This window comes from Coregonus lavaretus (genome assembly GCF_964263955.1).
Source record: "Coregonus lavaretus genome assembly, chromosome: 15".
Lineage (NCBI taxonomy): Eukaryota > Metazoa > Chordata > Actinopteri > Salmoniformes > Salmonidae > Coregonus > Coregonus lavaretus.
The window spans coordinates 4864351-4889270 of record NC_140002.1 but is presented as its reverse complement, the minus strand read 5'-3'; the positions used below and the strand labels follow the sequence as shown (position 1 = coordinate 4889270).

The following is a 24920-nucleotide window of genomic DNA, read 5'->3' as shown; positions in this document are numbered from 1 at the left end:
ATTTTCAATGCAGGTTAAAATGCGGGTTAAAACATTGGACCCATGTAGACTGCCCACATCAGGCCGATGCGCCTTTGCTCATCGGCTCCACAAGGTGATTGCCACTTGTGTCAAAAAGGTCCAGAGACCTCTTATTAATTGAGGCTGTTATAGGTTACAACCCAGTATAGGTTATATAGTGTATATCGTTTATTTTACGGCCTCTACCAAGTTGTTGTGTGTGAGTCCTGTCTTCTTCTTGATGTGTATGTTATATTGTGATAATCGATCCTGGTGCCTGCCTGTCACCTTTTTATGCTGCCTAAGAATAATTTCTCGCAGGGATAAAAACGTGTATTGAATTGAAAGTATTGACGTTAAACCACCAACATCTAGCAATCTCGTCAATTCTGCCACTTTATAACCAGTTATTATGCTGTTAGTATATATGCACTACTGTAAGATTTGATACACATTTTGATATTTTATTGTTTTTGTTAGTCATACTGCACGATTCCTCGTTTTTGTCATTTTGAAGCTTCGGTATTTCCCTCGTCTACAGCAAACTACGATTCACAGGGTACATTTAACTTCCCACATTTAACTTCCCACCGCCTAGTTAGCCTGCAGTTAGCTTAGCTAGCTGGCTATCTAGATGCTATCAAACCCAGATGAAGCTTACTCTAAATACATTGCTTATATCATAGGTTATGAGTGCATTTCACATTACTTCTGGGTTGTAAATATATTATAATGCTTGCATGAATGTCATGCTGAATATATGTTCATGTCATTGTCACCAATCAACTGCAATACACTAAAAAATAATTAGATGCTAACTAGATGCACACTCTAGGAGCTCAGATGCAAGCTATCTTAACTAGCTATGCTAACCATAACATAGAGGCCATGTTCAAAGACAGTACAGAATGAAAATAGGCTAAAACTGCTTCTCCAATAGAAAGTCCCGATCACACCTGTAGGTGATGTCATGGCTAACTAAGCTCATGCGTAGAAACACGTCACTTCCACGAGGTTGGAGTAATAACATGTTCAACTACTTAATAACCTTTTACTGCAGTGGGCTAAATCAGGGTCACACAGAGTGTTTCTTGGTAGTCTTAAAGGAATGTTCTATGAAACAAAAGTATACACCTCACACACATGATTATGCGCTTAAAAAAAGAAGACACCTGTACCATGCCAGATAGAGTTGAAATGTATTCAATTTTGAGTTTGCATCCCAATATTACACTTATATACACTACCAGTCAAAAGTTTGGACATACCTACTCATTCATGGGTTTGTCTTTATTTTTTACTATTTTTTACATTGTAAAATGTTAAACAAATCAAAATATAGTTTATATTTGAGATTCTTCAAATAGCCACCCTTTTGCCTTGATGACAGCTTTCAAGAGGATAAAACCGCAATGTATCATGGGTAAATTTGGACTGACTGATCTACAAATAATAATGAGTAGTTATTTATGATGCAAAGTGATTTGTAGATCAGTCAATTGGCAGTCACCTACAGTCGTTTTGATGCTCTCGAACACGGCCAGAGTTACTGTATCTAGTTAGCATGCTAGCTTGCCCGACTGCTACATCCGAAATAATAGTGTTGGCAACAACAGGGGCGCAACTTTGGTTTTCGAAGTGGGGGGGGGGACATAATATTATTATTATTATTTTAGGGGGGAGATCAGCTTTAATATTGTAGATAGATTGTGGCTTCCATCAATGTAATTGTCTGCATCATTTCCAATCCCCCATATATGTTTTTGTAAATATATATATATATTTTACAAATATATTTTCCTTTATTATTTTCCCCTAACCCTACCATCCCTCCCCTAACTGAGGTAAACTAATTGACAACAACACTTGGGCTTCTACTTCCAGCTTATACATACCAAATACATTTTACGGACACAGTATATTTTACAATAGTTATCTTTTGCTTGGTTTTAGTCCCATCCTTCAGCTCCACTCAACCCCTCCCACCTATCTCTGAACACCATCCAGTTTTGATTTCTATTTGCCATATCTTTTTCAACTGTGCTGTGATGTTTCACAAAAGTTCTGAACCTTTCTATTCTCATAGATTCTACATATTGTACATGTCATTTTGTTTGTTTGTTGCTAAGAGTTTTATTATATTATTGATCGATAGACTATGACTTTGCAGAGGGGGACATAACTTGGCAGGGGGTCTGGGGGTCCTTTCATTTTTGGGGGCATCTAAAGCACATTTCCTGCATATGACCCATGGCCCTTCTATCCGTCTCTATTTAGAACAACAAAAAATAAGCAAAAATGCCCCCAGTCATCAAGCTAGGTAAGAGATTATTAAATATGTTTAAGTGATTGATAAGACTGAACTAGAGCCATGATAATTAAATAATCAATATTGTGTTGCACCTTTAACCAATAGCCTAACAAATGAACAACTCTTACAAATAAAGTACAAAGACTTAACTTTTGATTGTCTTTAAGACATCCTCTATCTCAAATTTCAGCCAGACCGCCCAGCCAACCCGAGCCGCCTACACGCCTGACCCCCACCAGTCTAGTCAATAACTCAACTCTCTCCCGACCCCCACCAGTCTAGTCAATAACTAAACTCTCTCCTCAACACAACTTGCTTCCCATCTTTTTTTTATGTCTCAAGGGAAAAGTTTAATGAAAACACACGCACCTACACATTAACACACAGAAACAGTACACCCTCCATATAATTCATATCATAGGCCTAACAGTACTGTAGAGCTCTTTTTACTTGCACACAATATAGCTGGGTCACCCCGTCCTGCCCCTAGGGGTCCACGGCCCTGTAGCGCCCCAACCCAACACACCCCACTCAGCTTTAGGATCTTAGTGAAACATTCATTATTGGTTTCAGGTGTGTTAGGCCAAGGCCAGAGTGACAAGAGTACAGCAGACCCCCAGGGCCAGGACTGAGCAGCCCAGCAGCTAGGGATTGCCTAAATAGGTATCTCCCCTGATGTGGGCATGTTTTCAATACAGACTCATTTTGTCGTACAGTATTCCATATAAGGCATCCAGACTTTATGAAAGTTGCACAGTACAGTCGTGGCCAAAAGCTTTGAGAATGACACAAATATTAATTTTCACAAAGTCTGCTGCCTGTTTTTATGATGGCAATTTGTATATACTCCAGAATGTTATGAAGAGTGATCAGATGAATTGCAATTAATTGCAAAGTCCCTCTTTGCCATGAAAATGAACTTAACTTCCCAAAAAAACATTTCCACTGCATTTCAGCCCTGCCACAAAAGGACCAGCTGACATCATGTCAGTGATTCTCTCGTTAACACAGGTGAGAGTGTTGACGAGGACCAGGCTGGAGATCACTCTGTCATGCTGATTGAGTTAGAATAACAGACTGGAAGCTTTAAAAGGAGGGTGGTGCTTGAAATCATTGTTCTTCCTCTGTTAACCATGGTTACCTGCAAGGAAACGCGTGCCGTCATCATTGCTTTGCACAAAAAGGGCTTCACAGGCAAGGATATTGCTGCTAGTAAGATTGCACCTAAATCAACCATTTATTGGATCATCAAGAACTTCAAGGAGAGATGTTCAATTGTTGTGAAGAAGGCTTCAGGGCGCCCAAGAAAGTCCAGCAAGTGCCAGGACCGTCTCCTAAAGTTGATTCAGCTGCGGTATCGGGGCACCACCAGTGCAGAGCTTGCTCAGGAATAGCAGCAGGCAGGTGTGAGTGCATCTGCACGCACAGTGAGGCGAAGACTTTTGGAGGATGGCCTGGTGTCAAGAAGGGCAGCGAGGAAGCCACTTCTCTCCAGGAAAAACATCAGGGACAGACTGATATTCTGCAAAAGGTACATGGATTGGACTGCTGAGGACTGGGGTAAAGTCATTTTCTCTGATGAATCCCCTTTCCGATTGTTTGGGGCATCCGGAAAAAAGCTTGTCCGGAGAAGACAAGGTGAGCGCTACCATCAGTCCTGTGTCATGCCAACAGTAAAGCATCCTGAGACCATTCATGTGTGGGGTTGCTTCTCAGCCAAGGGAGTGGGCTCACTCACAATTTTGCAGAAAAACACAGCCATGAATAAAGAATGGTACCAACACATCCTCCGAGAGCAACTTCTCCCAACCATCCAAGAACAGTTTGGTGACGAACAATGCCTTTTCCAGCATGATGGAGCACCTTGCCATAAGGCAAAAGTGATAACTAAGTGGCTCGGGGAACAAAACATTGAAATGTTGGGTCCATGGCCAGGAAACTCCTCAGAACTGAATCCATTGAGAACTTGTGGTCGATCCTAAAGAGGCGGGTGGACAAACAAAACCCCACAAATTCTGACAAACTCCAAGCATTGATTATGCAAGAATGGGCTGCCATCAGTCAGGATGTGGCCCAGAAGTTAATTGACAGCATGCCAGGGCAGATTGTAGAGGTCTTGAAAAAGAAGGGTCAACACTGCAAATATCGACTCTTTGCATAAACGTAATGTAATTGTCAATAAAAGCCTTTGACACTTATGGAATGCTTGTAATTATACTTCAGTATACCATAGTAACATCTAACAAAAATATCTAAAAACACTGAAGCAGCAAACTTTGTGAAGACCAATACTTGTGTCATACTCAAAAATATACCCTTAATCTTAAAACAAATCTAGTGATACCGTACATAACTTGACATTTCTTCCATACATTGTGGGAGGATAACCATCATTCCAATTAATGGCAACGCATTTATTAGCCACTATAAATGCTAGGTTACACAGTTTCTTCTGATAACAGTCTCCTGTATCAACATTTCCAAGCAAACAAAAACAGGGAGAATCTGTAGACATGCTGAGATAAAAGAACATACTCTTTGTCAGTATTCAGCCAGCCTTCACAAGACCACAACATGTGCAAATATGTCCCCATTTGTGCTTTACACCTCCAGCAGAATAATACAGTTTCTGAGTGCATGATATTCAGTTTCACTGGCATATAGTACATTCCATGGATGGTCTTAAACTGCAGTCATTTATGTCTGAGATTATATGAACATGACTGGGCATTCTAACATATCTGTATCCATTCATCATCATCAATAGCATCTCCCAGGTCTTCCTCACATTTTTATTTTACATGTTTTGTGTCATTGGGAAAAGCCTCTATCAACCCTTGATACAGTTTGGAAGTAAACTTTGGAGGTTTGTCAGACTGCCTTAAAATAGCATCTGGCTTGTCCATTGTTTGCTGGACAGAGAGAATAAAGTGTTGTATCTGCGAAAATTAACCTCACCTCTGTCACAGACTGGTCCTCCCTGGCTGCCTGACCCTGCTCTGATCCTCCTAAAATGAGGCATGGCAAAGAATGACCTTGGTGTACATTTATACATTATATCATCCAATAATATAATAAATAGTTCAATAATTGAAATGACCATTATTCCCAGATCCCAGACTGTAGCTCTAAGCTTAAGCTGCTGTCAGGTATCTACTGTATGTCTACCCATCAATTCAAGAGGGAACTTTGTATCATTCTCGGAATATACTGCAAAATTCACCTGAGCTCCGTACACTGGTTTTCCCTGACTGTCTGGCCCTGCTGGAAATCTTCCCACTCCTAAAAGGTAGGCTATAAAAATAGCTCAGGAGAAAGTGCAAGTCTCTCCAACTCTGCTCTCTTCAAACTACATCTAGCATATTGGCTGATATAGCCCAGTAATACAATGTAAGGGCCATGTGAGAATCTCTGGTAATTTAACCTATTTCTTAAGTTTTGCGCATTTGATATTGCCTATAGGGAGCAAAATTGCTGGGATCATGGCTGGCAAGTGAGCTGCGGGAGCGGGATGTGCACCATGAGAGTGAAGCATGTAATGTTTCAGGTCTAGTTTGATTGAGGCAAAAATAATAGCTAATGTAAGCCAACTTTTGGCCAGCTCTCTCTCTAACGGTACATCAACTGGCGAAAGCTTGCCAAGTTCATTTACTTCTGAAACGGGACAAAACAAAGGCTACAAAAAATTTCCATACAAGCAACTGCTGTTAGATAGCGATATTAGGTGGCTATTATTACTATCTGACAAATAACTAGAGGCTAGAGCTGACCTGGCTGTGGTAGCTACTCACTAGCATAGCTTATTCATTCACCTCAGTCGAGAGGGGATGAAACATTAGCTAACGTTACATGTCAGTTACAATACTAGCTCAGCGCTGCGAATAAACACTAGTTTAGTTTTTTTTCTGTTAAGTTAAACAGCAGTTACCTTGCCATCTACATCAGTCAACTAAAGAGTAGCCAGTTTCTGTTCTGCTACCTTTTATAACTTGGTGAAAGAGCGTAACACGTACACACTGAACCATGCTCAACTCTCCCGTGCTGGTCCATCCAGCCTTCCTGAAGCTTTGCCTTCACACAGGCTGTCAGTCCGCTCTGTGGTGTCTGCGCGGTCCTAAATCCAGTCGGATAAACACCCCAAACAGTCTACCCGACCGCTCGGAAGCGTCCTAAAGCACACTGTTGCAGCGTTTTGTATCACATTCCAATGCTAAAACTGGGGGGGACAAAAATGCAATTTTAGAATGTGGGGGGGGACATGTCCCTGGGAACAATAACATATTGTCTTAAACAACAGTCCAAACAACATGTAGGCCTGTTAGAACACAACATTTATTATGAAATGTACAGGCAAATCATTACGAAATCCTAGTCTCTTAGCCTGTATCTTTGCTGCTAACATTAGCAATGCTAGCTAGCTAAGTAGCTAAACCTGCTGCATCTGAAATTAAGTGTTTTCAACGATAACAGGCAAACACAGCCTCAGCGACTGTACGAGCAACCATCCAACAACACTGGAGGCCTATTGGAACTAATAAAACGTTTACAGTGTTCGATGGGATCAAAACCGTAATGTATCATGGGCAAATTGTGAATGGCTGACTGATCTACAAATAATAATTAGTAGTTGTTTATGATGCAAGGTTCTCAGTCACCTGCAATGTTGAATAAGCCCATAGGCTATTTGGAAAGAGAAAACCTGAATGCAATTTCAGTTGGGATGGTGGGAGTGGTTTTGCCGAATAGAATCATGGGAGTTTGAGCCTTCAACAACAGAAAAAGATTGGAGTAAACTGACTATAAATATCATGCTGTAGGTTTTGAGCGTCTATTTAAAATATTTACAGATGTTATTAGACGCAGACAACCAGAGCAACATATAGCAGGGAATTCCAATATGAGCAGAAAACTAAAGACAGGTTATATACTGTAGATAGCTGAAAATGCCTGTCCATAATTTATCCTTGCTATCGGGAATCCTTGGGATGTCCAAACTCTGACGTTACCCCATTGAAGTTGACATTTAAAATGTTTAAGGTAAGGGTTAAGGTTAGGGTTATGGTTAGGGTTATGGTAAGTAAGGGGTAAGAGACTTGTGGTAAAGGCTGGAATGGTATCAAATGCCATTCCATTCACTCTGTTCCTGGCTATTATTATGAGCCGCCCTCCCCTCAGCAGCCTTGTGTGGGGGGTTAGGGTTTAGGGTAGGGACATCCCAAGGATCCCGGATAGCACTAACAGTCCATAATTTCTTGGAATAGTTGTTTTTCTTTCTTTTTTTCTTCTTGTATTAGTCATCTCAAGGATTCTACTTGAAAACGTCACAGAGAAGCAATTTCCGGTTTTGCTCATTACTAAACAGTCAATAAACATGAAATCATAAAATTACACTAAAACTGTCTAGGACATCACTAAATACTTCATAATAACAACCCTAATGTTAAAAGTGGCGGAGTTGTCCTTTAATTATCATTTTTTGGAAGGAAAACAATTTAACTTATATTGTGAGTAATTACAGTGGCTTCACCCCTCTTGGCATTTTTCCTATTTTGTTGCCTTACAACCTGGAATTAAAATGAAATTTTGGGGGGTTTGTATCATTTGATTCACACAACATGCCTACCACTTTGAAGATGCAAAATAGTTTTTATTGTGAAACAAAAAGAAATTAGACAAAACAACAGAAAACTTGAGCGTGCATAACTATTCACCCCCCCCCCCCCCCCCCCCCAAAGTCAATACTTTGTAGAGACACCTTTTGCAGCAATTACAGCTGCAAGTCTCTTGGGGTATGTCTCTATAAGCTTGGCACATCTAGCCACTGTGATTTTTACCCATTCTTCAAGGCAAAACTGCTCCAGCTCCTTCAAGTTGGATGGGTTCCGCTGGTGTACAGCAATCTTTAAGTCATACCACAGATTCTCAATTGGATTGAGGTCTGGCCTTTGACTAGGCCATTCCAAAATAATTACATGTTTCCCCTTAAACCACTCGAGTGTTGCTTTAGCAGTATGCTTAGGGTCATTGTCCTGCTGGAAGGTGAACCTCTGTCCAAGTCTCAAATCTCTGGAAAACTGAAACAGGTTTCCCTCAAGAATTTCCCTGTATTTAGCGCCATCCATCATTCCTTTAATTCTGACCAGTTTCCCAGTCCCTGCTGATGAAAAACATCCCCACAGCATGATGCTGCCACCACCATGCTTCACTGTGGGGATGGTGTTCTCGGGGTGATGAGAGGTGTTGGGTTTGTGCCAGACATTTTCCTTGATGGCCAAAAAGCTCAATTTTAGTCTTATCTGACCAGAGTACCTTCTTCCATATGTTTGGGGAGTCTCCCACATGCCTTTCAGCGAACACCAAACGTGTTTGCTTATTTTTTTCTATAAGCACTGGCTTTTTTCTGGCCACTCTTCCGTAAAGCCCAGCTCTGTGGAGTGTACGGCTTAAAGTGGTCCTATAGACAGATACTCCAATCTCCGCTGTGGAGCTTTGCAACTCCTTCAGGGTTATCTTTGGTCTCTTTGTTGCCTCTCTGATTAATGCCCTCCTTGCCTGGTCCGTGAGTTTTGGTGGGCGGCCCTCTCTTGGCAGGTTTGTTGGGGTGCCATATTCTTTGAATTCTTTAATAATGGATTTAATGGTGCTCTGTGGGATGTTCAAAGTTTCGGATATTTTTTCTGTATCTGTATTCTCCACAACTTTGTCCCTGACCTGTTTGGAGAGCTCCTTGGTCTTCATGGTGCCGCTTGCTTGGTGGTGCCCCTTGCTTAGTGGTGTTGCAGACTCTGGGGCCTTTCAGAACAGGTGTATATATACTGAGATCATGTGACAGATCATGTGACACTTAGATTGCACACAGGTGGACTTTATTTAACTAATTATGTGATGTCTGAAGGTAATTGTTTGCACCAGATCTTATTTAGGGGCTTCGTAGCAAAGTGGGTGAATACATATGCACGCAACACTTTTCCGTTATTTATTTTTTATAATTTTTTTTAACAAGTTATTTTTATAATGTTTTTATTTGGACTATTTTGTGTATGTCCATTACATGAAATCCAAATAAAAATCCATTTAAATTACAGGTTGTAATGCAACAAAATAGGAAAAACGCGAAGGGGGATGAATACTTTTGCAAGGCACTGTATAAGTCATATTTCATAGAAATCTGGAAACACTGGACAGTTACTTTAACTGTTCAAGGTATCAGCATTATACTCTCCTGTGCTGTGCTTGGCAATCATTGCTCTCTCATTCCTCTCAGTCATCTCAGGTGCAATTTGCCGAAATCGCTCCGCCATTCCCTGGTTGCTAAAATTCTAATAGTTCGCCTAATTTCAGTTTATGTGACTAAGCAAGCAATGTAGAGAATCATTGTACCATTTAAACAGCTGTAAAATATATTTTCAATAACCAAAAATATTGTATTCTCAGCTGTTTGAAGCTGGTGTACCAAACTGAAAGTAAAAGATGCAAAAACTAAATTTAAGCACGGGAAGCATGGAAATAACACACATAGAACATATCTACCGCTTCTTAGACTTGCTTTCAATGAGAATGGCATATCTATAACTCACATTTCTATGTGAATTTGTCAGGGTCACCCAAAAAGTTACATATCGCACTAGGTAAGATTATATATACAGTGGGGGAAAAAAGTATTTAGTCAGCCACCAATTGTGCAAGTTCTCCCACTTAAAAAGATGAGAGAGGCCTGTAATTTTCATCATAGGTACACGTCAACTATGACAGACAAATTGAGAATTTTTTTCTCCAGAAAATCACATTGTAGGATTTTTTATGAATTTCTTTGCAAATTATGGTGGAAAATAAGTATTTGGTCACCTACAAACGAGCAAGATTTCTGGCTCTCACAGACCTGTAAGTTCTTCTTTAAGAGGCTCCTCTGTCCTCCACTCGTTACCTGTATTAATGGCACCTGTTTGAACTTGTTATCAGTATAAAAGACACCTGTCCACAACCTCAAACAGTCACACTCCAAACTCCACTATGGCCAAGACCAAAGAGCTGTCAAAGAACACCAGAAACAAAATTGTAGACCTGCACCAGGCTGGGAAGACTGAATCTGCAATAGGTAAGCAGCTTGGTTTGAAGAAATCAACTGTGGGAGCAATTATTAGGAAATGGAAGACATACAAGACCACTGATAATCTCCCTTGATCTGGGGCTCCACGCAAGATCTCACCCCGTGGGGTCAAAATGATCACAAGAACGGTGAGCAAAAATCCCAGAACCACACGGGGGGACCTAGTGAATGACCTGTAGAGAGCTGGGACCAAAGTAACAAAGCCTACCATCAGTAACACACTACGCCGCCAGGGACTCAAATCCTGCAGTGCGAGACGTGTCCCCCTGCTTAAGCCAGTACATGTCCAGGCCCGTCTGAAGTTTGCTAGAGTGCATCCAGAGAACATCCAAAGAACACCGTGAAACATCATGCTTTGGGGCTGTTTTTCTGCAAAGGGACCAGGACGACTGATCTGTGTAAAGGAAAGAATGAATGGGGCCATGTATTGTGAGATTTTGAGTGAAAACCTCCTTCCATCAGCAAGGGCATTGAAGATGAAACGTGGCTGGGTCTTTCAGCATGACAATGATCCCAAACACACCGCCCGGGCAACGAAGGAGTGGCTTCATAAGAAGCATTTCAAGGTCCTGGAGTGGCCTAGCCAGTCTCCAGATCTCAACCCCATAGAAAATCTTTGGAGGGAGTTGAAAGTCTGTGTTGCCCAGCGACAGCCCCAAAACATTTATTTTATTTATTTATTTTATTTTATTTTTGGTCATTTAGCAGACGCTCTTATCCAGAGCGACTTACAGGAGCAATTTAGGGTTAAGTGCCTTGCTCAAGGGCACATCGACAGATATTTCACCTAGTCGGCTCGGGGATTAGAACCAGCTACCTTTCGGTTACTGGCACAACGCTCTTACCCACTAAGCTACCTGCTCTAGAGGAGATCTGCATGGAGGAATGGGCCAAAATACCAGCAACAGTGTGTGAAAACCTTGTGAAGACTTACAGAAAACGTTTGACCTGTGTCATTGCCAACAAAGGGTATATAACAAAGTATTGAGAAACTTTTGTTATTGACCAAATACTTATTTTCCACCATAATTTGCAAATAAATTCATTAAAAATCCTACAATGTGATTTTCTGGATTTTCTTTTCTCATTTTGTCTGTCATAGTTGACATGTACCTGTGATGAAAATTACAGGCCTCTCTCATCTTTTTAAGTGGGAGAACTTGCACAATTGGTGGCTGACTAAATACTTTTTTTCCACACAGTATATATTTTATATATATATATATATATATATGGTCCTCTGTAGTTCAATTGGTAGAGCATGGCGCTTGTAACGCCAGGGTAGTGGGTAAAAATGGATGCACACATGACTGTAAATCGCTTTGGATAAAAGCGTCTGCTAAATGGCATATTATATATATATATGCCTTTTACATGCCAACTTTGAGTTAGCAGCAGTTGAGATACTGCCATATGTGAGTAGTGCATATTGTTAGTTGGAGAAAAAAAAAGCAAAAAAAAAAAGCCATTTTCGACATGGTTTAGAATGAACTCTTTCTGCTAGAAAGTTGTAGAGACATCTAGAACTATTCAATTATCGCGATATTGCATAGAGATTCCACGTGAACTTGCAAAACCACCTTGTACTTGTAGCAGATCTAGCCATCTACTACCCGGTGTGCACTTCTATCAGAGTATTCTGTACAGTGCCGCGGATTGTGAATTGAAGTACACTTCTGATTTAACATTATCCGCTGACTTTTATACGTCTTTCAAAATAATTCAAACACGTTTCTGTTCTTTAAAGGAGTTATCTACGTCAACATTTCATACAGTAGTAGAATACAGGCAAGGTAACGTTAGCGTGGAAGATGTCAGTGGTGGGAATTGATGTGGGCTTTCAAAGCTGCTATGTTGCTGTAGCTCGAGCCGGAGGAATTGAGACCGTGGCTAACGAATATAGCGACCGATGTACACCGTAAGTAAAATATTTTTAAACTCTCGTTTGTCTAGTCTAGACTAGCCATACACTTGAGACAAATACATTTGTTTTGTGAGAGTGGCCAGTTTCTGTTTTTGCGGCCTGGACAATTAGCTAGTAGCTAGCTAGTTAGTTAACAGTTGTGTGTACAGGGTACTGCACGTGAATTCAGCTGCATAACGTTAGCTAGCTCACTAACGTACAGTCCATCTAATTTTTCCATCCCGCTTTGTCGCCAATTATAATGATCGTTATTATCAGATGGACTTATTTCACATGTGTATTGAACTAGCTAATGGTTGCTATTAAACTAGCAGTTACTTATAATACGGAGTCCGCCTGCTATCATAGTTAGCCAGTTAGCTAGCTCACCGTTTACTGTACTGGTTTACTTGCTATGACGACATCCGTCAATCGCCGGTAGGAATATTCTAGCAATTTTGCAGTGCGTAAAAACTGTCGTAAAGTACACCATCCCAATGAGATGCTATGATCTAAAATGTAATAAAAAATATATTCATTTTACATTTTAGTCATTTAGCAGACGCTCTTATCCAGAGCTACTTACAGTTAGTGAGTGCATACATTTTCATACCGTATCCTTTCCATATCATTAGTTTATGGCACCACTGGCCACTTAAATTACAGCTACTGTCAGATTTAAGTCAATACTTCCATTAATTTGTCCAGTGATTTTTTTTATTTCTCATTTTTTTCTCGAAGTTTAATTAAGTTGACAGAAAATAGATGCTACAACTGCCTGGTACGGTCATAAACTAGGTTTCCATCAAACCTTCCTACTCAAGTAAAGTACATGTTTGATAAAACATATTCCTAATGACCGGCCTGATTGAAACGGAACAATTTTCGGAAAACGTATAAATGTCGATAAAACAAAATACACTAGACAAGGTGGGATCTTTTTGTGTCGATAAAATTAATCATGCGATAAATGTCGGTGGAAACGCTTTTATGCGCAATTATTGATATAGCCATCATATCGAAGTACACTTGGAGTCACGCGATGAAATGTGTGGTCCTACCACTACGACTCGGGGAAACCATGCAGTTTATTAGGCTACAGATAAAACAAGTTATGATGAATTTCACAGGGTGGTGACAGTGCAAGGTTCGATTCCCACGGGGGACCAGTACAGAAAAAAAGTATGAAAACGTATGCACTCACTACTGTAAGTCGCTCTGGATAAGAGTGTCTGTTAAATGACTAAAATGTAAACGTCTTAATGCGCCTTTCCAATAAATATCGAGGGTCTTATTCTGGTGACATGATAATCGATGCTTGGCAGCTGTTTGACAAATAAAAATAATCTCGCTCTTTTGTCCATAATAATAATCTCATAATGTAGGCTATACATGCGCTCTAGCCAACAGCGCGCAGATAGCGTTGGTAGCTAGAGTGCAGGTGCCAATACCAGTGGGCACACTGGCTATATAATGCAACATTTTTTGTGAGAAAACCATCAGTAGAGTTGAAAATGTAACATGTCTTTTTTTATTTGGTACATGGGAATTTAACCGCAAAAGGTATTTGTATGTGCATCACGTCATCACGCACAGCCTTTATCTTCAACAAGTCAATTTGAATGAAACGCATCTCTGGTGGGAACATGCGCATATAGTTGTTATGCGGATTTTAGAATATTCGCATGAAAGTCTGTCGTCAATTGGAATTAGGAAACTCTGAAATGTTTGACTCGCTAACTGCTTGTAGTTATGCACGTGCCGCTTTCTATCAGTTAGAGAATCGGACATTTCTGAGTTTCCTAGCTCCGACTAGCTCGTGAACGCTACATAAAAGCAGGGGTAAGGTACGTTTCCGTTGAACTGTCTTGTCGATAAAAACAGCCGAACGTAATGGCGTCGCACCTTGTCGACTTCTAGAGTCTTCCTCAGGCAGCATGGATAGAATGAAATAATTAATTATAATGTGCCAACATAACAACGGTGAAACTTGCATTCCTGTAGATATGAAATAATTGGATGGTGGAACTTGCATCCAGCCAACCAGAAAAACAAGTCGACGCAATTCAGGCATTCTTGAAAGTCAGGAGAATCCTTGTCCAGTGAATTACCTAATTTTTTATAGTTGAAAAAAGAGTGCGCAAGCAGTAGGCATTTAGATGTGTGTATGGATGAATGTATATACATATATATATTTTTTAAATTGTACAAATTTAAATGTCTTACAATTTTCAAAAAGGATGTATAGATTTTTGTAACAAAACATCACAAACAGATTAAAACAGAAACACATACAGGGTTTTTACATTCAAAGACATTTGAAAAGCTTAAGAGTATCAATTGATTTAGTTACCTTATTCTTACAGAGCATAGTATTCAATATGGCAAAGTAATTATAAAAATCTACCTTAAAAAATATTTAATAGGATGTTTTTTCTTTAAATTCATTTTATGGATGTAATATTTTGCAAGAATTATAAATGAATTCATCACATAGTTTTTGTTAGTGGAGAATCTTGGACTATCAAAAACAAAAAGAACATCACAAGCTTGCAGATGGATGTCCCTACCCAAAGATCAACACAGAACATAGTCACATACACACATTGGAAAAACAAATGCTCACGTGATTCTGTCCCAGATTGACATTTACATTTCTCATCAACATTTCTAATATATTTACAAATACTTTTGTTGGACGGGTAATATGAGTTATTTTAAAGAGTGTTTCCCTCACTTTGTTTGTGAGCACGTACAGTGCATTCGGAAAGTACAGTGCCTTGCAAAAGTATTCATCCCCCTTGGCGTTTTTCCTATTTTGTTGCATTACAACCTGTAATTTAAATAGATTTTTATTTGGATTAATGTAATGGACATACACAAAATAGTCCAAATTGGTGAAGTGAAATTATTTTTTTTATTTTTTTTGAAAGAATATGGCCACAACAAACCTGCTCACAGACCAGGCAAGGAGGGCATTAATCATAGGCAACAAAGATAACCCTGAAGGAGCTGCAAAGCTCCACAGCGGAGATTGGAGTATCTGTCCATAGGACTACTTTTAAGCCGTACACTCCACAGAGCTGGGCTTTACAGAAGAGTGGGCAGAAAAAAGCCATTGCTTAAAGAAAAAAATAAGCAAACACGTTTGGTGTTCGCCTGAAGGCATGTGGGAGACTCCCCAAACTTATGGAAGAAGGTACTCTGCGCTTTTTGGCCATCAAGGAAAACGCTATGTCTGGCGCAAACCCAACACCTCTCATCACCCCGAGAACACCATCCCCACAGTGAAGCATGGTGGTGGCAGCATCATGCTGTGGGGATGTTTTTCATCGGCAGGGACTGGGAAACTGGTCAGAATTGAAGGAATGATGGATGGTGCTAAATACAGGGAGATTCTTGATGGGAGACTGGGACGGAGGTTCACATTCCAGCAGGACAATGACCCTAAGCATATTGCTAAAGCAACACTCGAGTGGTTTAAGGGGAAACATTTAAATGTCTTGGAATGGCCTAGTCAAAGGCCAGACCTCAATCCAATTGAGAATCTGTGGTATGACTTAAATATTGCTGTACACCAGCGGAACCCATCCAACTTGAAGGAGCTGGAGCAGTTTTGCCTTGAAGAATGGGCAAAAATCCCAGTGGCTAGATGTGCCAAGCTTATAGAGACATACCCCAAGAGACTTGCAGCTGTAATTGCTGCAAAAGGTGTCTCTACAAAGTATTGACAAGTTTTCTGTTTTTTTTGTCTTATTTCTTGTTTGTTTCACAATAACTATTTTGCATCTTCAAAGTGCAAACCCTCCAAAAATCCATTTAAAATCCAGGTTGTAAGGCAACAAAATAGGAAAAATGCCAAGGGGGGTGAATACTTTCGCAAGTCACTGTATTCAGACCCCTTGACATTTAAAAAAAAACGTAGCAGCCTTATTCTAAAATTGATTAAATCGTTGTTTTCCCTCATCAATCTACACACAATACCCCATAATGACAAAGCAAAAACAGGTTTAAAACGGAAATATCACATTTACATAAGTATTCAGACCCTTTACACAGTACTTTGTTGAAGCATCTTTGGAAGCGAATACAGCCTCGAGTCTTCTTGGGTATGACGCTACAAGCTTGGCGCACCTGTATTTGGTGAAGCATGGTGGTGGCAGCATCATGCTGTGGGGATGTTTTTCAACGGCAGGGACTGGGAGACTAGTCAGGATCGAGGGAAAGATGAACGGAGCAACGTACAGAGAGATCCTTGATGAAAACCTGCTCCAGAGTGCTCAGGACCTCAGACTGGGGCGACGGTTCACCTTCCAACAGGACAACAAACCTAAGCACACAGCCAAGACAACGCAGGAGTGGCTTCGGGACAAGTCTCTGAATGTCCTTGAGTGGCCCAGCCAGAGCCCGGACTTGAAGCCGATCGAACATCTCTGGAGAGGCCTGAAAATAGCTGTGCAGCGACGCTCCCCATCCAACCTGTCAGAGCTTGAGAGGATCTGCAGAGAAGAATGGGAGAAACTCCCCAAATACAGGTGTGCCAAGCTTGTAGCGTCATACCCAAGAAGACTTGAGGCTTATTGTTTTGTACGTGCAAAACTAATTTAAGCAGCAGGGATCTTTTTTTTTTTTTTTTTTTTTTTTTTTTGGTCATTTAGCAGACGCTCTTATCCAGAGCGACTTACAGGAGCAATTAGGGTTAAGTGCCTTGCTCAAGGGCACATCGACAGATTTTTCACCAAGTCGGCTCGGGGATTAGAACCAGCGACCTTTCGGTTACTGGCACAACGCTCTTACCCACTAAGCTCTTGATCCAGGAGGGGATTGATTGTCTCTGCAGTAACCAAGAAGGTTGAGCTTGCAAGCTAGCCACTTAGCTAGCATGCTAGAAAACCAAATGCATAGTTGGAGCCTTGAGCTGAAGATAATCTATTTGGCACATATTAGATAGTAATCTTGTCATAACTTATAGTTATAAGCAGTGGCGTAGCACACACATTATTTTGTTGTTGAAGGTATTGAAAATAATACTGTTTGTATTTCTAAATACCCCGATATACGGTAAACCGCCCAAGCCTAATGTAGGCTAAACAATTTCATGTGATGACTTGCAAAGTTATAGATTACTTTACTTATCTAATCTCAGTCTCTGAATTTTACATAGGCTAATTCACACTAAGATATGAAATACCATAGAATCTAAAGCACCATGCACACAGGGAAGGATCTGTAACCAATCATATCTTGTTCACCTTTTTCAGAGCATGTGTGTCCTTTGGACCACGGAATCGTTCAATAGGAGCGGCAGCCAAAGGCCAGGTAAGCCTTTCTTTAAGACGTATAGCTAATACAAGTCATTAGTGAAAATAAAGTAGCATGTTATTTGACCACGGCATTTGTTCTTTTTTCTTTTTGAAAGGTTGTAACAAATTGTAAGAACACTGTTCAAGGGTTCAAGCGATTCCATGGCAGGACATTCGTAGACCCCTACATCCAGTCCGCAAAATCTAGCCTGGTTTACGACCTGGCCCAGATGCCTTCTGGGATGACCGGCATCAAGGTAAATGATCAGAAGTGAAGATGAGGCTGAACGGGGAGCTGGTTGAGATATTCAATCTTAAAATACATTTTTTAATTACTCTACTTGTTACTAGGTGATGTACATGGAGGAGGAGAAAGTCTTCAGCATTGAACAAGTCACTGCCATGCTGCTTACCAAACTGAAGGAGACTGCTGAGACAGCAATGAAGAAACCTGTGGCTGACTGTGTCATCTCTGTAAGCAGTTTTACATCTACTTAGACAGATGTGAAGATAGAGTAGGATTTTTTTGGTTAACAAACTCTCATGCCTACAGCAATGCCTAGGCCCTATAGAAAAGATGCAGACACACACACACATACAATATAAGCAGTCAAGGATGGTGTTTTTGTCAACGGTCATAATTTCTCCTAATGTCCTCCAGGTCCCCAGCTTCTACACTGACGCAGAGAGGAGGTCTGTCATAGATGCAGCTCAGATTGCAGGGCTCAATTGCCTACGACTCATGAATGAAACCACTGCAGGTAATGCCATTACCATGCCAACACTGAACAATGTTATCCCATGTAATCATGGTCTGAACCCATTTCTCTGTCTATTCCAGTTACACTGGCATATGGGATTTATAAACAGGATCTCCCTGCCCCTGAGGAAAAGCCAAGAAATGTGGTGTTTGTAGATTTGGGCCACTCTGGTTATCAGGTCTCTGTCTGTGCATTCAACAAAGGAAAGCTCAAGGTAAGTTTTTGATATGTTCGAAGACGACTTTACATTATTTTATTTTTTATTTTTTAAAGTTAATGTTTGTTATTTCCCTTTCAGATGCTAGCTTCTGCGTTTGACGCAGAATTGGGTGGCAAAGACTTTGACGAGGTGTTGGTGAACCATTTCTGTGAGGAGTTTGGCAAGAAGTACAAGCTGGATGTGAAGACCAAGCCCAGAGCCCTGGTTCGTCTCTACCAGGAGTGTGAGAAGCTCAAGAAGCTGATGAGCGCCAACTCCTCTGATCTGCCACTCAACATCGAGTGCTTCATGAATGACATCGACGTGACTGGGAAACTCAACAGGTTAGTGGAGCGTAAAACAAGTGCTCTCATTCATCTCAGTACCTCTGTATTACAGATTTGGCCATACGCAGTGGAAAAGCCATGTGTCAGGAAGTGTTTTCATTCGGTGCATGTGTATCATCATGATGCAAGCAGCTGGATGTGTGTACGGTATCTATTAATATCCCATGACCACTGTTGATCCAGAGGCCACTTTGAGGAGATGTGTGCAGGGCTTCTGGCCAAAGTGGAGGCTCCCCTGCACAGCGTCATGGAACAAGCCAGTGAGTAGCTGTCGTAATAGTAGCTGGAGTATCCCTGAGCCACGTGTGCATGCACAGCCTGTTCATGTTCTTGCTAAGACCTAGATTGGCTGTTAAATCTGACTACCAATGTGCTTCATGCATTGTCCAGAGCTGAAGAAGGAAGACATCTACGCAGTGGAAATCGTGGGCGGTGCCTCCAGGATCCCTGCCGTCAAAGAAAGAGTCAGCAAATTCTTTGGAAAAGAGCTGAGCACGACTTTAAACGCAGACGAGGCTGTCGCAAGAGGATGTGCACTGCAGGTATCGTGTCATGACTCACTGTCCCCAATGACCTCTTCAGCAAATGGGCTTGCCGTTTTTTAGCCATGTCTTGCACTCATGGAACTTGTCGATATTGCAGTAGTTGTCGACCTGATGTTTACTGGCATAGCACAAACTATTTGCAGTAAATAACTTTGACTGTTGACATACCATCAAGTACTGTATACAGTTGTTAAACACTTAGCGAACATGTTATAATGCAGGTGGTTTATCTCCTTAGTGTGCAATCCTGTCCCCTGCCTTCAAAGTCAGAGAGTTTTCCATCACGGATGTCGTCCACTATCCCATCTCCTTGAAGTGGAACTCTGCTGCAGAGGAGGGGTTAAGGTAATGATCTCTTCTTCACATTTGACATGGGCTTATTTAACACTGATTGCGCTGAACTCTGATTGGCAGTGACTCACGTCATCTTCTGGTCTACTCTCCTCCGTCAGTGATTGCGAGGTATTCCCAAGGAACCATGCAGCACCCTTCTCCAAAGTGTTGACATTCTACCGGAGAGAGCCCTTCTCCTTGGAGGCATACTACAGCAACCCCAAAGAGCTGCCGTACCCGGACCCCACAATAGGTACCAGAACAAACAGCCCAGAAACTCTAAATGCCTCTAATAAGCTATAGGCTTGTACCTATTCAGTTAATTTTGTACTTTTAATGGTTGTCTCTGAGGCCAGGTTACTGAGTGTCTTCTAATACTCCACTTGTGAACTCGTCAGGTCAGTTCATGGTCCAGAAAGTGGTTCCCCAGGCAAATGGTGAGAGTTCAAAGGTCAAGGTGAAGGTCAGGGTGAATGTCCACGGGGTCTTCAGCGTGTCCAGTGCCTCTCTAGTGGAGCTCCTGAAACCTAATGAGGGAGAGGAGCCCATGGAGACGGACCCAGCCGGGAAGGAAGAGGAGGTTTGTGTGCACTGTTTTCGTACAGCGCTTACATAGGCTATAGCCTCTACCAGGCTTTCACCTCACCGGTATGAAAGCCTGTGGAAGTTCCTGTCAGAAAGAGGCCAAAAGAAGGTGGAGGGTATCGAAGTTGTTTGCCCCTCCCAACAATTGGAATAGGCACTTTCAAACAGGCATCAATTCGAAACCAAAAGCCAATAATTTTCTGTTGCCCATGTGGGGTAGTGTCATTTCAACCAAATTATATAAAAAATGTAATACTTTTTTTTTTTACAAAATATCAATTTTTTAAAAATGTAGTATGCTAGCACCATAAATTAGCTTACTCTGGATAATTAGCACTTCTGAAGAGGGATGGAAGGGGTGGTTGTTTTTGAGTAATCAACATCTACTCACAGCCAATCAGTCAGCAGCCGCTGGCAATCAGCGCTCCACTCATACCCACTTTTCCAATATGAACTTGCCCAAGCTCTGGAGAACAACGTGAGGGAGGCCTGGAAGCCAAGGCTACATGGGCTATAATGCCTATACTCTACCCACACCCAGTTTATTGGACAATGAATCAACCCAGACATATTCAGTAAAAGGGCAATTCATTCAGCTGTCGTCTCAACAAGTTAAACCTGCTTCAGGAAAGAGATTATTGTATTTTCCTTTGCCTGCTTGTTTTTCTTTTCTTTCACAATGGTGACTTTCTCCAATGTGTTATCTGACCATCTGTGCATTGTGACGTCAAGCTAACGTTTGGTGTTAACTCCACATGAATGGAGAGCTAACAAAATGTTTCTTGTCTCATCAGAGTAAGATGCAGACTGAACAAGATGACCAGAAAGCCCAAGGTGATGGGCAGAAAGACAATGCTGACAAGAAGTCAGAGTCTGAGGAAATGGAGGTGACTGACTGACTACATATTGATCATTCTGAGGGGATGTTTTTGTATGTGTTCATGATCTAGGTATGGGACCAGTGCACATTTACCTAAAACCTTTTGTATTTTTTATTTTTTTTAATCTCAGACATCGGAGGATGGAAAACAGGAGAAGAATCACGCTCCATCGGCAAAGAAACCCAAAGTGAAAACGAAGACTGTCGAACTCCCAATCGAAAACAGCTTGCACTGGCAACTAACCAATGACCTGGTCAATCTGTTCATGGAGAATGAGGTAATGTTGTAGGACACCATAACTAGTATCAACATTAATTACTTTTTCCAAGTATGATCTGATTGGCTTAGCATCACTGAGACTGGATATTCTTCTGACTCTTGTTCTCATTAGCTGAAAACCTGTCCTGTATTGATATAAACTGTGTATAATTGTCATTGTTTTACAAGCATAATCTTAACACGTAACCCTGTATCTCATACCACTATTGTACAGTATAAAGAATTTAATGGGTTGCTTGAGCATGTTGATCTGTGTCTACTGAGAGCTGTGGTGGGAAGGAAAGTAACAAATTGTTTTTATTTAAATGTATAAATTATAGTCATTTAGCAGACGCTCTTATCCAGAGCGACTTACAGTAGTGAGTACACACATTTTATATTTGATGTTTCCACCTCAGGGTAAGATGATTATGCAGGACAAGCTGGAGAAGGAGCGAAACGATGCCAAGAACAATGTGGAGGAGTACGTCTATGAGATGAGGGACAAACTGCATGGAGTGTTGGAGAAGTTCGTCAGTGAATCTGTGAGTATATTCCCTCAAGCTGGCAGAGTAGAAAAGCACTAGCTAACAGCAAGGCTAGGTCACATTTATTTGTATTATTCTCAGTGTATTATATAACGTTACATGTATTAAAAACAAATGATGTGGAGTTACTACAAGTTTGTTTTTACTAAATGCAGGACCGAGACACCTTTTCGTTAAGACTTGAGGACACAGAGAACTGGTTGTATGATGACGGCGAGGACCAACAGAAACAAGTGTACATCGACAAACTGGCTGAATTAAAGGTAACATTGCCAGTCAATTCCTGTCTCTGATTCTAGCCTAGGATGGATTTTGTTAGGTGACTGAACTAAATGTCCCTTCTACAGAAACTTGGGCAGCCCATCCAGGAAAGATACATCGAGGCTGAGGAGAGACCAAAAGCATTCGATGAACTCGGAAAGCATATCCAACAGTACATGAAGATTGTAGAAGCTTACAAAACAAAGGTAACTTCTAAGATATTGTTATTGCATAGTTGTGCACATATAGTTTTATCAACATTGAGTCACTGGACATGTAATGATATCTCAATGTCTCCCAGCATTGAAACGTTCCTTATGTCTGTCTTGACACCCAGGAGGAGCAGTATGAGCATTTGGACGAGTCGGAGATGTTGAAGGTGGATAAGCAGGTGAACGACGCCATGATTTGGATGAACAGCAAAATGAATGCGCAGAGCAAACAGAATTTTACCCAGGAGCCTGCCATCAAAGTCCAGGAGATTCAGGCAAAAACAAAGGTTAGTGCTGACAATAGGTTTGTATAGTCTGTCAAGGACTCAGTTTTGCCTGGTCCAGGTCCTAATATGGCATATGGTCATCCAAAGGTCAGAATGTCCCAAATCCCACTTTTTAAAGTTAATATTCTGTTAACTCGTACCCAAATAATGTTGTGGACTAATCCTATACTCGTATTAAAAAATTTGAGAAAAAAACCCCACCTCAAACTTGTATCTCAAACAGACAGTTTCAAAAAGGCGTACTATTTCCTCAGAGGATGATGTCATCCTCCTGAGGAAGATGAGCTGGCCAATCAGCAGTCTACTCACGTGAATATTTTCAATGACCGGTATACGCCCACATCATTCTGTTGTTGGGGTAGGCCCCCACACCATTCCAACACAAAGCTGCTTTTTAACATACTTAAAGCTGCAATATCTAACTTTAGTTATAGCTTTGTCATTCTCATTGAAAGCAAGTCTAAGAAGTGGTAGATCTGTCTGTGTCCTATTTCTATGCTTCTCGTTCTTAATTTTCGTGTTTGCTTCTTTCGGTTTTGTACACCAGCTGAAAATACAATATTTGGGGTTATTGGAAAAAAAAATTCACAGCGGTTTAGATGGTACAATGATTCGCTACACTGCATGTTTTGTCACAAACTTTCATTACCATGTTTTGGAAGGAAAACGATTTAACTCGTATTGTAATTCATTATAGGGCATATTTAATCGAAATCTGGAAACACTGGTAAGTTACTTTTAACATCCTCTTTCCCTCTGTGTAGGAGCTTTACTCAGCTTGCAACCCTATCGTCTCAAAACCCAAGCCCAAAGTGGAGATCCCCAATGATGAGAAGGAAGAACAGAATGGACCTGTAAATGGACAGGAGGGCTCCGATGCCCAGCCAAGCTGCCCAGAGAAGGGTGCAGCAGGGAGCACGGCGGCTCCTGAATCTGCAGAGGGCAACAAGCTGCCTGAGATGGACATTGACTAACTGCTATAGCTGCCCCCAATCCTTCTCTCCCCGCCCGCCTCTCACCTCTCTTGAGATCTTACTGATGATAGCCTCTCTTTTGATGATACAGTCAAACTATTCCTATAAATACTGTCAAATCAGCCTTCTTGGCATGTTCCACTATTTTTTGCTGTTGAATACAATGAATGCATATTGATCAAGCTGTTTTGACATAAAATATTGTGAGAGCCGCAGGATAGAAACTTGCTTTCTGTTTATCGCTTCAATGGCCATTTAGTAAGGAATGTTCTCAGCATCTCTTTAGCCTATTTCCGCTGAGATTGAAATATTAAAGTGGTGGTGGTAAGCAGTGAAAAAATGAGTACAGAAGTTTAGGGGAAAATGTTAACTTATGTTTGAATGGGGAAGGGGTTCAAGCTTGAAATGTATGGTTATTCTGAATTGGATAAATGCAACTGTTGGATAAATGGAGAGGACAGAGCGAGATAAATTTGATGGAATAAAGGTTAGTGTATTCAGAGATGTGATAGAGGCACCAATTATCTGTCTACTATATGTTTAATTAGATTTGAGTTACTGTCATGCAGTATTTCAATGTAAGGCTGTCTCATTTAAAAGCAATGGTCTGTGGGTTGTTCTCTGGTATAGTTTTGTTTTTCTACTCTGTACAACCGTGCGAATGAATGGTGAGTACCAATTTGGTGCTGTTACCACTCACCAAAAGCAAAATAAATACATTTAGGTGTCTATGAGAATTATGTGAAAGAGTTATTGAAAGGTTATTTGAAAATGCATGTTGATTCGGATGAGAGAATACTCCTCTAAGGGACCTGGAGTGGAACACCTTGAATTCAGCAAAAATAAAAGGATCATACATTGCATGTTTTGTCACACTTGAATTACCATGATTTGGAAGAAAAACTATTTAATGCTGTCAAATTCACAAAGGTGGTATAAACACAAAATGAAATGTTTAGATGTTCTACTGCTTTAAATCTCAAATGGACAAATCCCTTCTATGGCCAGTGGTGGTTTTGAGGCCACTTAATAGGCATTATTTTTGGATCACCCCCTCAGCTTAGTACATAAAACCCACAGGTGTGTGCAGAGAAAGTGAGCCATC

General features: G+C 40.9%; 1 protein-coding gene across 1 annotated transcript; it reads left to right on the top strand.

Moving 5' to 3' along the window:
• The first annotated feature begins 12003 nt into the window (after positions 1-12003).
• LOC311142970 (heat shock 70 kDa protein 4-like) lies at positions 12004-24544 on the top strand. Its single transcript, XM_084178749.1, has 19 exons — positions 12004-12336; positions 17583-17640; positions 17741-17881; positions 17976-18098; positions 18286-18385; positions 18466-18599; positions 18684-18928; positions 19115-19191; positions 19322-19473; positions 19715-19821; positions 19929-20062; positions 20208-20389; positions 21189-21281; positions 21406-21552; positions 21953-22078; positions 22237-22344; positions 22429-22548; positions 22680-22841; positions 23606-24544. The coding sequence occupies exons 1-19, from the start codon at positions 12230-12232 to the stop codon at positions 23813-23815; spliced, it is 2526 nt and encodes an 841-aa protein (XP_084034875.1). The 5' UTR covers positions 12004-12229; the 3' UTR covers positions 23816-24544.
• The last annotated feature ends 376 nt before the right edge of the window (positions 24545-24920 follow it).

Bases quoted from the DNA above. Each gene is read 5' to 3' on its own strand.
- LOC311142970 (XM_084178749.1), top strand. From the start codon at position 12,230: ATGTCAGTGGTGGGAATTGATGTGGGCTTTCAAAGCTGCTATGTTGCT. The intron at 18,929-19,114 runs GTTAGTGGAGCG...CTGTTGATCCAG, and splicing joins GTGACTGGGAAACTCAACAG to AGGCCACTTTGAGGAGATGT. The intron at 19,474-19,714 runs GTATCGTGTCAT...TTATCTCCTTAG, and splicing joins CAAGAGGATGTGCACTGCAG to TGTGCAATCCTGTCCCCTGC.